A 17,069-nucleotide genomic window follows, 5' to 3' on the forward strand; every position below is an offset into this window, starting at 1 on the left:
CCAAAAAAGCTGTGCATGGGAGTCGATTCCGTAGCCTACATGTAGGCTAACCGCGCTAACGTTAATTAACAAGAAGTAGGCTGCTACGCGTATTGTGCGCACTCGCAGTCAGAGCGGGTCATCAAATCGGAACTTCCAGCTTCCTCCCCCCGGACACTTCTCCTTCTGACGGTCGGTCTTGTTTTTTACGACTCATCCGAAATACTCATTCATCCCCTCTGGATCAGATTTGGGGATCCCAGCCTGACCGAGTGCGCGCATTGCGCAACCACGGAACTTTTACGCGTAAAAACAGGCTGGATTTGATGGGCACTCGACAGCTGCAGGAGCTGACCATTCGTCCGCCCTCCAAAATGCCAAGAAGTGGATAATTCTAGACTATATTGAGTGAGTGTAATTCTTCCTGCAAAGCCCACTGCGAAAGGGATTGAAGTCGCTGTCTTCTCGGCTTATTTAGGCTAATTAGTCTGTCACCACCAGTTCGCAGCACAGAGCGGTTATTGTCCTCGGTACCTCCAATGATAAAAGCAAGCGGGAGACAGTCAACAGGTAGGCACCATAAAACCTATATAGGCTAATATATCCCATTATGCTGAGTGAGATAATATAATTTGCAAGCCCTACTACTCGGTAAAGACACGTCTATGTATCTCCTGTAATGTAAATTCACTTGTAGCTGCCCAACCCCCAGTATATGCATGCGTTCCCTGCTGCTACTGTATGTATTATGTGTTGACTAGACTAGAGAAATGCCCCCATACACCTCAGTGTCACCTGACAAGTATTTCTGATTGCGTAGCTTTATTTACATCCGTTTTACATTGCCCCATAAGAACAAACACAGACAGCATGCACAACTGCACAACTGTCATGGTTAGCAGTTGAGAAAGGGCTTAATTGCCTTAAGCACAGTCACATTCTTTAGCAACAGTATTTACACCACCAAACCCCAATTCATTCACAGTCAAATTGTCAAATGCAGGAACATCCATAGTCACTTCACCAGAACAGCAGGTGACGACCAAATCATGTTACCTCGCCCTAAATCAAACGCCTTGAAAAACCCAAAATGCAAATGTGTTATATTACACATATCTGATATAGATTATGTATTATGATAACTTGTAAACATCACACAAATGTGATCGTATATTTATGTATATATAAGACTTGGATTGTATTGCATTATTGTATTGTATTTGGACCCCAGGAAGATTAGCTGGTGCCACAAGCATCAGCTAATGGGGATCTTTTTTTTATTTTAAATACATAAATACATTTACATCCACCTTCTGATTGAAGTGGTAATAGATTGCAGCCACATGTGGATATTTTTTTCATGGGCTGGAACTGTGTGTGACCAAAGGGAACTACCGTAGCCATAGCCCACTTTCGGTCTCCTGCAGTATTACCTCATCTGGTGACATCTAAACCATGTGAGTTCTGTGTGGGGTCTGAATGTCTTTAAAAAGCCTCAGTTGTCCTTCTTGAGAAGTCAGTGTCAAGTGTTAGAAGCGAGGAACCACAGAGAGAAGAAGACCCGTGTATAAGCTGCTATTTTTTCCCCCCAACTGACTTGACTTCTTCTGAGGCACCATAACCTTTTGAATTCACATTTCTGTCTGTGTTTTAAAACCTTTGAATCCACAGTAGACAAACATGGACATCGTGGATGTGGAACTCGGTGGGCTATTTCAAGAAAACACCACCTACGATTACGGCGACTACCGGAATGTGTATGACGAAGAGGACTCCAAGCCAGCGAGCCGTGGTCATTTGGAGGCGGTGCTGTACTCCTTGGCGTTGGTGGTGGGTCTCCTTGGAAACGGGCTTCTCCTGGTGGTTCTGGCTCAGAGGAGGCGGGCCTGGAGTGTGACAGATACCTTCATCCTCCACCTGAGCGTGGCCGACTGCCTGCTGCTGGTCACGCTGCCCTTCCGGGCTGTGGAGAGCACCCGGGGATGGAGCTTCGGGACGCCGTTCTGCAAAGTCACCGGAGCCATATTCAATGTAGGTGCCTGGCAGTGGTGTAATGTAACCAAGTATAAATACTTAAGTACTGTACTTAAGTATTTTTTCTGAGTATTTGTACTTTACTTGAGTATTTAGTTACAAAGTAAAATCAGAAGAAAATGCGTAGCCTGCAAGCAATCAGGTTTGGAGAATCAGTGCTCCTAGTTTGCAAGTTACGTTAATCACGATCCACACGCCATTCCATTTGGTGGCTGTGATGCAACATCACGTTTACCAGCAGCTATAAAAGTCAAGAAGAAGAAATAGACTTCCACTCAAGCCCAGGCATGTCTTTTGCTTGATTTTTTTTTCAGCATTTACTTGTACTTTTTACTTTCAATACTTAAGTAGAGAAAATATCAAGTACTTTAAGACTTTTACTCAAGTAATATTCTAATGAGTGACTTTGACTTTTACCAAAGTCTTTTTCTGGGAAGATATCTTTACTTTTACTTAAGTATGATTTTTGAGTACTTTATACACCACTGGTGCCTGGTAGTGTATAGATAACAGGCAGGGGCAGAAAGAAAGTGAAAGTTAATTTGAGTTTAGGTGTGAGTGTGGGGGAGTTTTTTTTAATGAAATGTGGTTAGGGTGTAGGCCATTATTTGCTGCCAAGTCGAGCGAGTCTCAACAGACCAGGGTCAAAGTACTTCACAGTGTTTCCCACAGGATTTTGAGTATTTGTGGTGGGGGACCGCAGATCCCCTAGTGGGGTGTGGGGGCACGCCCCCCCTGCAAGTTTTTTTTAAAACATTTTAAAGTAAAATGCAGGAATTTGGTGTACTTTGAGAAAGTTTAAGAGCAAAATGAAAAGGCTAGATCTATGAAGAACATGTCATCATTACTGTGCTGTGGGTTTACAATGACAAACTAAATTTCTCCCTATAGGTCAGGGATACTCAACTTGCTTTGCCACTTTCGTGAAATGATAGAAGGCCAGGGGCCAGTTAATAAACAAACAATATACATTTTTCTGTAGCGGATTGTAGGTTGTTGGGGTGTCAGCCGGAGTTTAGGCTGACAATGTTGTGCACACCGGATAGTTAGGTTAAGTTAGTTGGGTTAAGTACATACATAAGTGCCTGGGTAGCGAGCAGATGGCGGTATTTGACAATTTAGCAGCTAAATCATAGATTATTGAAAGATATTCCATATTCCATACTGAAATGCTATAACAGAAGTATTGGCCAGAATGACATGAACATTTATTGGACACTTATTCAGCGGGTATCTTGCATGTTGCGTTCAGGTGCACTGTAAAAAAAAAAAAAAAAAAAATTGGTCAAAATCCTTTTGTGGCGGCCCGCCACAAATTCCTTTATGTATGGGAAACACTGCTTCATACTGCTTTTGAACGAGCATGTGTAACGGCGTTGTGTAGGTGGTACTTGCAGCAACCAGTGTTGGGGTAACTCATTACAAAAGTAACATATTACAACATGTAATATATTACTTTTAGCAGTAACTCAGTAATATAACTTATTACTTATAGGAATTCCGTAATATTATACCAGTTACTTTGTGAAGTAACTCAAGTTACAAATTGAGTTACATTTTATTAAATCAAAGCACATATTTAAAAAAATATAGTAATTTCCTCATCAAACTGTGTGTTTTATGCAAATAACCACTATAGATGAAAATAACAAAGGAATAACATTTAGAATTTTGGATTGTTTACACTGACTTCAAGGTGGTTTAAATTATTTTTCGGGATGGTTCCGGGGCGGTGATGTCATTCTGCTGCTGCTGTTGTTTTCGTAAAAGTAATGCAAAAGTAGTGTCATAAGTAACGAGTTACTCTACACAGAAAGTAATATTGTAAAGTAACTTATTACTTTCAAACGAAAGTAACTAGTAATATGTAGTATATTACATTTTGAAAGTAACTTGCCCAACACTGCCAGCAACCCATGTGTAGGGCTTGCCCAGGGGTGGATACGAACCGCCGACCTTCGGCTTGGGAGTCCGACATGTTAACCGCAACGCCAAGAGAGCTATAGCTCCCTTGGCGGAGCTGATTAACATGCCTTTATAGCTGGGGAGTGAGTTTAACCAATCCACTCGGGACTCACGGGGAATCCGAGCTGATTCACCTCGGTTACACATGCTCCCCCTCTGGATTTTCCCAGCAAGTTCAACATTTCCGAGAAGAGGAAGAGAAAGGGACCAGAGAAGGGTGGTGGGAAATTCTGGGAATACAGATGTGTTGCTTAACTCAAGTGTAAAAAAAGATGATGGCTGATGGTATTTCATTGATACTACTGGAGGATAACTGCTTATTTCTCTGTCTTTCCCACCCCCTCTCTCCCTCTCCCTCTCCCTCTCTCTGTCCTCCAAGATCAACATCTACTGTGGGATCTTCCTGCTGGCCTGCATCAGTCTGGACCGCTACCTGTCCATCGTCCGCGCCGCCCAGATGTACTCCAGCACAAAGCCCCGGTTGGTCCACATCAGCTGCCTGTTGGTCTGGCTCGTCTCCCTGCTCCTCATCATCCCCGACTACATCTTCCTGGAGGCGGTGACCTTGAAAGATGGACAAACGGTGGAGTGCGCTCACATCTACCCGCACGCTTCTTCTCCGTCGGCGTTTGACCGTCGGCTGGCATCGCGCCTGCTGTACCACATCGTGGCCTTTCTCCTGCCTTCAGCCGCCCTGCTCTACTGCTACTCCTGCATCCTGCTCCGCGGCTCTCAGGGCCTCCAGAAGCAGAGGTCCGTCAAGGTGATCCTGGCCCTGGTGGTGGTCTTCTTTCTCTGCTGGACGCCGTACAACATCACCCTCATGGTGGACACCTTCCAGAGCAGCAATAACAAGGCACCAGAGAAATCGACTGACGCCGTGTATGGAAAGGGAACCGCTCTGTCGGTCACGTCTGCTCTGGGCTGCTTCCACGCCTGCCTCAACCCTCTGCTCTATCTCGGCCTGTGCGAGAACTTCAGGGAACGGGTGGTGAAGATGCTGAGGTGTGAGAGAGGGATGCCGCAGGCTGTCTCTCTGTGGGAGTTGGGTGTCGGGATGGGAGGCGCTCCCATCCCATCCCCTGTCCAGACTGACCAGAAGGTGGAGCTGAATCAGATCACAAGGTCAGAGGACCCCCAGGTGGAGTCCAGTCAGTGCTGATGATGAGTGGAGGGGAAAAAACACCCAGTTGTGACTCAGGATTTTAGTGTGAGGTCATGTCATGGGGTGAAGACGAGGGGGATGCCCGTATTCTGTGTAATGATGAGACACACACACACACACACACACACACACACACGAAAGCTTTTTGAGAGGGATGCCTCAAACTTCACTTTATTGTGAAGATTTTAGAGCCACATCATGGTGACCACTGGGTAAACCCAGCCTCCACGTGACCTCTATCTATGCGCTATCAGTCACAAGTCTTGTGACTCACTAGGTGACTAGGTGACCTCTGCCGATTGTGCTTGTATTTTGTAGTCATCACTGCGGCACAGCTTCGTTTGACCCTAAATCAGGGGTGGCCAAACTACGGCCCGCTGCCCGTTTTTTAAGTGGCCCGCCATGAATTTAGCAACCCTTTTTTTTTTTGTGCTAAAAGCGTTTTAACGTTTTTCCGTTTTAAAGTTTAAAACGGGGGAAAAAACGGAAAAACTAAAACATGAAGAAAAAGAAACTGAAAAACAAAAACAAAAAAACTGATTCCCCCTATTTCGTTTTTTCAATTTAAAAGCATTGAAAATGGGTTATACTTGAGTACCCTGACCTGGTCTATTTATTTGAAAAACAAATGAATACTGAATGAATGTTTAATACTGATGTTATGTTAAATTATCTCTGTCTTAACCTGTTGGCACAGGAAAAGAAAATTTGAAAACGTACAGAACCCATTGTAATAGGTGAGCACATCAATAAACTATGTGTCATATATTTATTTAGGTAGAAATTCAATTTTTGATGACACAAGGGTTTTCTGGTCCAATTTTTTTGCCGCGAAAACTGCCGCCCACAGTATGCGGCCCACAACCGAAAAAGTTTGGCCACCCCTGCCTTAAATCATAAATTATTTTTATTCAACTGTAAAGGTATTTGTCTATTATTAGTATTTGTATTGTTACGATTAGCATTATTCCTGTTGTTGTATTCTACAGTTAATATATTGCGGAAGCACTGAATAAATGGCTTATATTTTTTATTCGAAATATTGAACTGTTGGATTCGTGAATGTGCTTAGTTTCCAGCCGTTACACATTCATTATAAAGCTAATGCCATAACTGGGAATTTTAAGCAAGATAAGCTCTTACTCCTCCTGCCAATGTGGTATTTTGAATTGTACAAAATGGTGTATTTCTTCAGTCTTCACGTTTCACTTTTCATTCCAGTTGTTGTCCTGATCCAACGCTGGACTTTTGAGCATTGAGGGGTAATCCAATGACTGTGCATGTACAGAGGTTCTCAAATGTTTTTCAGCCAAGGACCCCTTACATTACAAGATAGAAAATATACTGGGGACCCTGTCATTCTGATTTGGGATTTTGGGCTAAGCTTAATTCTTTCCACGGTAACGTGCTTGACTTTTAAATTGATAGGTTTGTTAGATTAGAATGTAATCCATGAACAATTTTAGATTTAAAGCATAACATATTTTCGTTTTTATTTTTATTTTCCTGAAAACTTTTCGCGGACCCCCTGGCAAAGTGCCACGGACCCCCATTTGAGAACCACTGGTGTATGAGAACAGTGGATGGAGTACGCCCGTCCCCCCCCCTTTTTTTTGTTCTGTTTCATTGTTATACAGCGATGTGTTTGACCCATTGCAATCATGACACAAACAGGCTGTGATGTCATCAGTCAGGTGACCGCGAGGGCGAGAGAAAAGTCAAGAGGGAGGGAGGAGTGAAAAGCACTCTCTCTGTTGGTACTGTGGCCTTTTCACAGCTCTTTGTTTACATAGATAGCCATCAGTGAAGACGCCCCCGGGTTTGTTTGTTCGGCGGAGACAGAACTGTGCCATGCTTTGTGTGCGAGTGCAGTGGAGAGCGAAAGACGAGGAGGAGGTGGAGAAAAGAGGGAAGGGGGCTTGTAGAAAACTCGATTTTTTTTTGAAGATTCCAGCATTATTGCTCTGGTTTCATTTCCACACTACTGTGCAAGTTGTGTCATGTGAGGCAAACCTGTTTTGGGCTTCAGTGTCTGAATGTAGTCTGTGCAAAGTACTGTATAAAACAATCATGTTAATGGGAATAAATGTGACATGAGAGCTCAATGTCTACATTCTCAAAAGTTTGTTACATGATTCAGTGTGGCGGCATACATTAAACAGGGGCATTGGTGATTATTTTGCTCGGAGCAGCTCAAAAAAGAGAAATGAATGTAAACTATAGTTCATTTTTGGGGCGGATGTGAAATTCAAAATTGTGAACTATGAACATGTATAAGGGTCACATAAGGGTCACTAAATTAAGGGCTAGTTAACGCTTATTAAGCACCCTTAACTAACAGTTAACTAATGTGTCTATAGTAATAATTAGTGTCCTCTAGAGAGAGAGTGGCGTCAGCGGAGGACCAAAATGCGAGACTCATTAGCCAATGAACAGCCAGGAATGGGTCTCGCGCTACGTTTGCATGCAAAAAATAAAGCTGATAATGTACAATTTGATTCCAGGGGGGGGGGGGGACCCTTTCAGAGTACAACACAAACTGTCTATTTTGCTGCAACTCGACAGTGCCAGAATCCAGAACCTTACTTCCTGGAACTCTTGAGAGTAAAAAACTTGTGCATTGGAGTGAATGGAGATGTCGGGACTCTTCTATCTACACGGCTCTGGTAATAATTGACTAATGGCGTTACTATAGGTCTTACTTTTATGCATTATTTAATAGTTTAGGGTCAGTTAACTAATGCTTCATTAAGCATGAACTAATGCTTATTAAGCATTAACTAACGGTTTAGTTTAGTAAGCCTTATTGTAAAGTTAATCTGTGTCAACTGAACTTTGAGCTAGCTCTTGTGAAGGGTGAACTTGCACAACAACACTGTATTTAGCAATGCTATTCTGCTGCCAAAAACAGACCTAGCACCTAACCCAACAACACATCTCAGACCGCTTTCTTTCCTTCCTCTTTCTGTCACAACCAGCGGGGTGTTTAATTTGTTTGACACTTCATCTACACGCCCTGATGAGAACGTGCTCTAGTATGAAATGCTGGGCGCTTGTAACAACAGCAACACATCAAGTTCATTGCTTGACCGGTTATAACTTAGTGTTAAGCAGTGTTGGGGGTAACTCATTACAAAAGTAATATATTACATGTAATATATTACTTTTAGCAGTAACTCAGTAATATAACATTACTTATAGGATTCCAGTAATATTATACCAGTTACTTTGTCAAGTAACTCAAGTTACAAATTTAGTTACTTTTTTTTTTTTTTAATCAAAGCACATATTTAAAAAATATACAATCATTTCCTAATCAAACTGTGTGTTGTTATGCAAATAACCACTACAGATGACAATAACAAAGGAAAAGAAAAACATTTCGAATTTTGGATTGTTTACACTGACTTCAAGGCGGTTGACATTATTTTTCGGGATGGTTCCGGGGCGGTGATGTCATTCTGCTGCTGCTGTTGTTTTGGTGAAAGTAATGCAAAAGTAGTGTAATAAGTAATGAGTTACTCTACACAGAAAGTAATATTGTAAAGTAACTTATTACTTTCAAATGAAACTTTTGAAAGTAACTAGTAATATGTAGTATATTACATTTTGAAAGTAACTTGCCCAACACTGGTGTTAAGTATCAGTTCTTAAAGTGAATGCTTATTTCCTGCTAGTGCCGACGCTTATCTATTAACTGAGACAGATAAGAGCCAAGCTGCCGATCAGGCCTGGTCTTTCATCCGTGTCTGTTTATTACCAGCTGAGATTATTAGATGGTTTATTATGCTATTCATATTACTCACGTGGCTCTTATCCACAGTTGCGTACCGTGAGTGAGCCTGTATAGGGTTCAGTGTCTTGCTAAGGACACTTCAATAGTTCAATCATGAGAGACTCGTAGGAAATTTTAACAAGCTTCATTGAATCAAGATAAACAGTTTAAGCGTGGCGTATGACTCCATGATATGACACTCCTCTTGGTATGAGAGAGGGGGGGCATCAGTGCTGTATGAGATAGATAATCCCCCACTATGGGGATTTGCTTTTACAGGAGCCATAACATTGGTGGTGATCCGGGGAGGGGGTGGGGCGAAACTTTCGCTGAGTAGCTTTGCTTCTAGCAGCTACCATACCAGGTCCACTAGATGGCTACGCTTAAAAACTCCCAAAGTACGTACTGAACTAGGAAAGACGGCCTTCTCTCACTATGCACCTCTGACATGGAATGGACTACAAGAACTCATCCACTTAGACACCCTGGTCTCATTGGGTGAATTTAAAGCTCTATTGCAGATCGTTTTACACGAAGAATGCATTTGTTTTTCGTAGATTGGGCCACGACTGTATCATCCTCATTCGGACACTTTTATTACCATGTTGGTCTCTTGCGTTGTTTTGTGTGTGATGCTTTGTATTTCGGATGTATGTACCTTTTGTTCTGTGTGATTACCTAATTTTATTGCTGCTGCTGTCTTGGCCAGGTCTCCCTTGTAAAAGAGATCTCGTATCTCAATGGGACTTCCTGGTTAAACAAAGGTAAAAAAAAATAAAAAATAAATGGCTTGCTGGGATGCTGGCACGATGTGAGTGATGACTGCACAGGTGTGAGTAGAGCTGTGGTGATGTGGGCTTTATATAGTACCAGGAGAAGGGCATTTATGACGTCATTACTGATGCCACTCAAGCAACTGACGTCACTTTGTAATGGTGACGTCATTTAGTGACGTCACTTGGGCAGGGAGTTTACAACCCTAAAGGGGCATGAACAGCATGGGGTGCTCTAAACTATGCTGTGGAGCAGGGATACTCAACTTGCAGCCCGCGGGCCGGGCGCCCCCTGTGTGGCCCGCGATGGAATTGCAAAAAAAAAAAAAAACTTTTTTTTTTTTTTACAGTGCACCTGAACGCAACATGCAAGATACCCGCTGAATAAGTGTCCAAATGTTCATGTCACTCTGGCCAATACTCCACTTCTGTTATAGCATTTCAGTCTGGAATATGGATTATCTTTCAATAATCTATGATTTAGCTGCTAAATTGTCAAATACCGCCGTCTGCTTGCTACCCAAGCACTTATATATGTACTTAACCTAACTAACTATCCGGTGTGCACAACATTGTCAGACTAAACTCCGGCTGACACCCCAAAAACCTACAATCCGCTACAGAAAAATGTATATTGTTTGTTTATTAACTGGCCCCTGGCCTTCTATCATTTCACGAAAGTGGCCCCCGGGCAAAGCAAGTTGAGTATCACTGCTGTAGAGGTTAGTCTTACAAAATAAATACAGTCGTTGAAATACAGTCGAAGACTACACTTAACTGCTTATTGGCTGTTACTGGGATCTAACATGGTCTCTAATGACTCCCCCACGCAGCTGTGTTTAGATGTTTGCTTCGCATACTGTATATCTTTGAGTATGAAGTGCTGCAGCTACAGCCCCTTGCTATTTAGTGTCCTGGCCAAACTGCTAAACGGGATAGCAGTTCTTATCATCCTCATGAACAGTTCAAGCTCATAAAAATGTTTGATTATAATAAATCGCCATGCCGCACTGTAGCCTGCCTGAAATCCCATATTGAAATGGTACATGATCAGCACAATTAAGGTTCAAGGTTCAAGGTTCAAGGATATTTATTGTCATTCCAAAACATGAAACATGAGAGGGAACGAAATATGAACTCAAGGTCCTGGTGGATAGATCAACTAGATTAACTAGGATATCATAAATCATATTTTTTATTAATTTATGATATAATCATAAATTATAATCCACGAGCTACATGTCTTGTAAAACTCCCCAAGTCAAGAGCACTTCAAGTCACTTTTTTAAATACTGGTTGTTAAAAATCCCAAGCTGGTATCCTAGACTCAACCTCCCACCATGCACCACTCCCTCACCTCTGACCCAGAGCCATATAGATAGAAGAGTCCCGACATCTCCATTCACTCCAATGGACCAGTTTTTTACTCTCAAGAGTTCCAGGAAGTAAGGTCCTGGATTAAGCAGCACTGTCGAGTTGCAGCAAAATAGACAGTTTGTGTTGTACTCTGAAAGGGTTTTTCCCCCCTTGAATCAAATTGTACATTATCAGATTTATTTTAGCGTGTTTATCGGAAAACTTGGCATTTTGCATTCTTGATGTTTGATTTTCAAAGTACTGTTTTAAAAGTATTTAAGCCCCTTTTTGGATTAAGTTGATCCTTACCTCTCAGGAAAATGTGCCGTGCCATCTCAGGCTATATTATTTTTTTTATTTTTTCACATAAACAACATGCATATCGACATAACAATTACTGTTTGAAAAGGTTTTAAATCCATATTTAGAACAAATCTGATATATTATGAAAGATAAAGTCTCCCTTGTTACACTAAGTGTGTTTATAAAGTGAGAATATTGAGGAGTTTACTTTTTTCCCATGGATGAATATGCCCATTTACATTTGGCACTTTCACACCATCTTCTGTTTAAGAAAAAGTTATGTAAACAAACTAATAATACTGTATATGTCCTTTGTTTTTCTTTTTCCAGTCTTTGCTTCAATTTCTCCAGGTCATGGTGAAGCTTCTTTCTCTCCCTCTTTGACCTTAAACGCCCCTGTTCACGTTGCCTTCAGGGCCCTGGATTGGGGCTTGGATCAGGCTCTTCATCACGCCCTGGATTTGGCTCTGGATCTGGACTTATAGGTGGCGTCATGCACGGATCTATGGCTGCTGCACTTGCTGCTTTGGCTGTTCTGCATTTCACTTGTGCTGCTCTCCATTTCCACCGCTTGGCTCTCCATTCTCTGTCACTTAGTTCACTAACAGACAGCCTTTTCCCTGTGTCTCTGTCCTTTCTCCATTTTGCCCTCTCTTTTCCTAATTAGTCTTCCCGTCTCTCGGGATCAGCATCTCTGCGTTCTCTGTATCGCTGCTGTTTCTCAGCTGCAGAAAGGGGCATCCTAATAAAATAATAAAATACAAATACATGAATCAATCCTTCCTACAATTAAAAAAATAATTAATTTGATTTACAAAGCACATTTCTAAAACCCAATGCACTGATAGTGTATTAATATAGATTAGTAGACCTATAGTCAGTAACATCAACACACTTTAGCCTACCTAACAGTTTAATAAATAGAAAACCATAATATTTAGGGATGAAACTGTAAAAACATTCTCTAAATACTATTGGCAAGAAAAGTTTATTTTCATGTACACACAAAAGCATACTTTCGTCAACCCTGTTACCCTAGAATGTTACCGAAAAATGTTGTTGGCAGCCATTACTAGCCATCTGGTAAAGGTGCTAACACCACGTGGTGTGCATTCACGAGAGGCCGAAATTATCTTATATATCTACATTTAAAATTCCAAACAAATAACTTTTTAATGTATGCTTTTCTGGTAACAGGGCTGACACAGCGTGCTCGTCCCCCTCTGTCAGACATTACAAAAAAAGTAGAAAGATCAGACTGAGATACAGGTAATTTTCGCATTTTTTGCAAGATGCTTCACACAAAAAAGTGTTTAAAACTCTTTAAAACAAAATGAAGAAATAATTAATTTGTTTTTATATCTGGGGAAGTAAATTATAAAATGTTTTATTGCTTATTTGTTGTTTATTCAGATTTACAGAGGAATGTTATTCCAGATACATAAAATGGTAAGTTTTCCGATAATCACCCTTGAATGTTTTTTGTTTTTTTGTCTCTGTCCGAGCCTGTTCATGTGTTTTGTTTGTGTACTGTTTAGAAAAACTTAAAATAAAATATTGGAAAAAATAAAACTTAAATTGCTGATGTCCATGCAAAGGTTCATGAACAAAGCTTAAAACTGTGTTTATAGAATCTCCTTGGTTTATAACAAATATGCTAATATGCTAATATACAAATATGCTATGTAATTACATGTAATTGTAATTTGTTGCCCGTATCAATTGTTTGTGAAGATGTACTCTGTATGATAACTCTGTGAAGTACGCAGGTACAATTACAATTACGCTTTGATATTCTAGTTGCCTGCTGAGTTGCTCTGGTCCACACCTTTTTGTGCGTTCCTAGCATTGCAACATATCCATCGAAAGGGAAACCTCATTTGTGCATTCCAGAGAAACAGGACAGGACTTGCTAATTTTCATACAGAAGCAATTACAATATCAATATAAAGTTGACAGACCGCCTAGCCTGTGAGGACAGGATGAACAGTAAATAACAAATAATTATAGAGTGACACAAAAACATTACAGATGACGGTTGATGTCTGTCTGTCTCTCTGTCTTTCTCTCAGGTCGGTTGGTCAGGTTTTTGTGTGCCTGCTCGTCGACCTGTCTCTCTCTATCAGATAGTCCAAACTCACCGAATGCGAGCAACACTCACAACAAGAGTTCCACTTGGGTGCAGGCAGGGCCAACACAAGTCACAAGAGCCAAGAAGAAGCAGACCAGCACTCCAAAATGTCCTTTCAAAAATGTAATAAGTCACCTGGGACGGCACACAACCAACGTTTCAGCATCAAGCCTCACAACGCTGATGAAGGCTTGATGCTGAAACGTTCGTTGTGCCGTCCCAGGTGACTTTATACAATTTTTTAAAGGAAATTTTGGAGTGCTGGCCTGCTTCTTCTTTGCTCTATCAGATAGCAATGGAGTTGGAGGTGTCTGCAGACTCAGACCAAGTGGAGCTTCTCCTAGACTGGAACCCTTGTTGCACACTCACAAAAGCATAAACCACGGGATTGAGGCTGCAGTGGAGGTAACCCAGAGAGGAGGTGACGAGGATGGCTTTGTCCAGATCATGTGTTCTGATCTCACAGGCCTGACTGGTGGTGTTGGAGTGAAGCGTGTCCACCATGAGGGTGATGTTGTACGGCGTCCAGCAGACGAAGAAGACCACCACCAGGATCCAGGATCACCCTGACGGCCCTCTGCTTCTGGAGGCCCTGAGAGCCGCGCAGCAGACGGAGCAGGATGCAGGAGTAGCAGTAGAGCAGGATGGCTGAAGTCAGGACCACTATGTGGTACAGCAGGCGCGATGCCAGCCACCAGAAAAGCAGGTAGTTGTGAGCACACTCCGTTTTGCCTCGTCTGTCATCCCGCACAGCCTCAAGGAAGACGCAGTCAGGGATGGTGAGGAGCAGGGAGAAGAGCCAGACCGACAGGCAGCTGATGTGGACCAACCAGGGCTTCCTGCTGGAGTACATCTCAACAGCGTGGACGATGGACAGGTAGCAGTCAAGATGCCGGCCAGCAGGAAGAGTTCATATGGGGGCACAAAGATATCAGCGCAGAGGTGAAATTTGATTGTATAATCATTGATCATATTATCCATTGCATTGTAGATGGTAACATCAAAAGTTTAACAAGCCTTGAATCAGTTTTAGTGCCTCTTTCCAAGCCGGGTTCTTACCGTGAACATGGCTCCAGTGATCTTGCAGAGGGGGCGTCCCGAAGCTCCATCCCTCACCCTGAGCGGCCTGTGCAGCCCAGAAGGTCAGTGTGAACAGCAGCAGGCAATCTGCCACACCCAGTTGGAGGATGAAGGTATCTTTTACTTTACTTTACTTTATGTCATTTAGCAGACGCTTTTGTCCAAAGCGACTTACAATGCAATACAATACAGTGCAGTACAATATAAAATCAAAGAATACACATTATCAGCAACAATACAGAAAAATATATCAAGCAATGAACAAGGTAAAAAACAACAAACACTTATAAAAAATATCACTTATAAAGACATAGCAAACAATAGGATGATTTATCTACGGAATTAAATGCTTGTGGTACAGGGTGTAGGGTTGGAAACCTGCTAATTAATCACCTTATGTACGCAGATGATTTGGTCATCTTTAGTCCATATAGTGCTGGCCTTCAACAGCTGCTGAGTGCATGCTCACAGTACGGTGCTGACTTTGACATTAAATATAATGCAAAAAAGAGCAAGATTATGATTGTCTGTAGCAGGGAAGACAGACATTTAACCGTTCCTGACTTTTATCTCTCTGGCTCTATCCTTAGTGTCTGCAGTGAGATTAAATATTTGGGCCACATCATCTCGAATGACCTCTCTGATGACAAGGATATATTTAGACAGCGTCGGATGCTGTATGCACAAGGAAACATGCTGTGTAGAAAATTTAGCATGTGCTCAGTACCGGTGAAGATCTCACTTTTTAAATCCTTCTGTACACCCCTGTACACCGCCCACCTGTGGTGCCGCTACAAGCAGGCCAGTATCAGACGATTGACAGTGGCATACAATGACTGTATGAGGCTGCTTCTGAGAGCTCCAAGAAGCTCCAGTGCAAGCCAAATGTTTGTCAGTGTTGGGGTTCCCACCTGCTCTGCTGTGCTACGCAATCTTATGTATAAATTCATGTGTAGGGTATCTGAGTCAGTAAATGACATCATTAATGTCATCACTAACACGATACGTAGTTCTGTCAGGTTCTCCTCCAGACTGTGGAACCATTGGCGAACTTGTCTGTATGTTCGAAACTGAATATGGTGGAACTCTTTTTATTGTATATTTCTTTCTATATTATTATTCTTTTTATCTATTGTGTTGTTGTTCTGTACTGTGATATGGATTCCCCTGAGTCTGCAATAAAGAATCAATCAATCAATCAATAAGCACAATGAACAATCAACAATTGAAAAATAGCACTTAAGAAAGGTCTGATCCGGAAGGGCCAAAATATAATCCAAATAGGTGAGTCTTTAGTCTACGACGGAAAATAGGCAGTGTTTCAGCTGCACTGACCGAAAGGGGCAGCTCATTCCACCATTGTGGCGCCAAAGAGGAAAAGAGTCGGGATCTAGATGAGCGACCCCCAGGTCCGCAGATTGATGGAGGGGCTAGACGGACAGGACGGGTGGAGGTACGGAGAGAGCTATGCAATGGTTGGAGCTTAACCATGGACTGTAGATACATAGGGGCTGACCGGTGGAGTGCCCTGTAAGCCAGTACCAGAGACTTGAATCTGATGCGTGAAAGGATGGGAAGCCAATGGAGTTTATGGAGGAGGTGAGTGACGTGGGAGAATTTGGGCAGGTTATACACCAGACGGGCTGCAGAGTTTTGAATTAGATGAAGAGGTCGGATAGCAGATGCAGGTAACCCGGCCAACAGAACATTGCAGTAATCCATGCGGGAGAAAACCAATGCCTGGACCAGGAGTTGAGTCGCCTCTACTGAGAGACAGGACCGAATCCTACGAATGTTATAGAGTGAAAATCTGCAGGCGCGGGCAGTGGCTGCAATGAAGGCTGAGTTTGATAGCTGGTTATCCAGGATTACGCAGAGGTTTTTAACTGTTTGAGAGGGCAGTACGGTAGTGTTTTCAATGGAGATGGAGAGGTCACTGAGAGGACAGTCTTTAGCCGGGAGGAAGAGGAGCTCAGTATCTGTCACACTCCAGGCCCGCCTTTCTCTGAGCCAGAACGCCCAGGAGCAGGCCGTTTCCCAGAAGACCCACGACCAGTGCCACAGAGTAGTAGAGCACTGTGATGAACACTGCCTCAAAACTCATGTCCTCGTTTCGGTCGCATACATCACCCACGTCTCCATCGGTGCCATCGAGTGTGTCGTAACGTCTTTCAACCACATGGTGGCACTCCTGTACCACGATGGCTTTTATGCAGGAAGGAGGAACTATGGCAAATGTGGCCTCTGCTCTCTTGTGCAATGGTTGTAAGCCACACACATGTGTAGGTAAGAAGAAGTGAATATACAAAGTACTTGCATGAGCTGCACCATCTGCCCTCCTGGCTCAAGGTGACACTCATATGGTGCATGTGGTTCAAAGCGGATTTTTGCAAACACCAAACATTTTCTTTCAACCACATGGTGGCACTCCTGTAACACGATAGCTTTTATGCAGAGAGGAACTATTATACTAGGCCTACTAGCCTATGGCAAATTTGGCCTCTGCTC

At 42.5% G+C, this 17,069-nt stretch overlaps 1 protein-coding gene and 1 pseudogene across 3 annotated transcripts; one reads left to right on the forward strand and one right to left on the reverse strand.

Annotated features, from left to right (window-relative positions):
• Positions 1 to 7,205, forward strand: LOC310798825 (C-X-C chemokine receptor type 3-like). Of its 2 annotated transcripts, none has more exons than XM_083661380.1 (3): positions 1 to 549; positions 1,651 to 2,010; positions 4,358 to 7,205. In XM_083661380.1, the coding sequence occupies exons 2-3, from the start codon at positions 1,660 to 1,662 to the stop codon at positions 5,138 to 5,140; spliced, it is 1,134 nt and encodes a 377-aa protein (XP_083517506.1). In that variant the 5' UTR covers positions 1 to 549; positions 1,651 to 1,659; the 3' UTR covers positions 5,141 to 7,205. The 2 variants fall into 2 exon arrangements, with proteins under 2 accessions (XP_083517506.1, XP_083517507.1); XM_083661381.1 differs by having other exon boundaries at positions 1 to 387.
• A 6,561-nt stretch (positions 7,206 to 13,766) lies between these two features.
• LOC310798888 (C-X-C chemokine receptor type 3 pseudogene) lies at positions 13,767 to 16,665 on the reverse strand (annotated as a pseudogene). Its single transcript has 3 exons — positions 16,548 to 16,665; positions 14,518 to 14,678; positions 13,767 to 14,389 (listed from the first exon to the last, which is right to left on the reverse strand). The product of its transcript is annotated as a C-X-C chemokine receptor type 3 pseudogene (transcript).
• Positions 16,666 to 17,069: the final 404 nt, after the last annotated feature.

This window comes from Poromitra crassiceps (assembly GCF_964638095.1).
Source record: "Poromitra crassiceps genome assembly, chromosome: 26".
NCBI classification, from domain to species: Eukaryota; Metazoa; Chordata; class Actinopteri; order Beryciformes; family Melamphaidae; genus Poromitra; species Poromitra crassiceps.

Bases quoted from the DNA above. Each gene is read 5' to 3' on its own strand.
- LOC310798825 (XM_083661380.1), top strand. From the start codon at position 1,660: ATGGACATCGTGGATGTGGAACTCGGTGGGCTATTTCAAGAAAACACC. The intron at 2,011-4,357 runs GTAGGTGCCTGG...CTGTCCTCCAAG, and splicing joins TCACCGGAGCCATATTCAAT to ATCAACATCTACTGTGGGAT.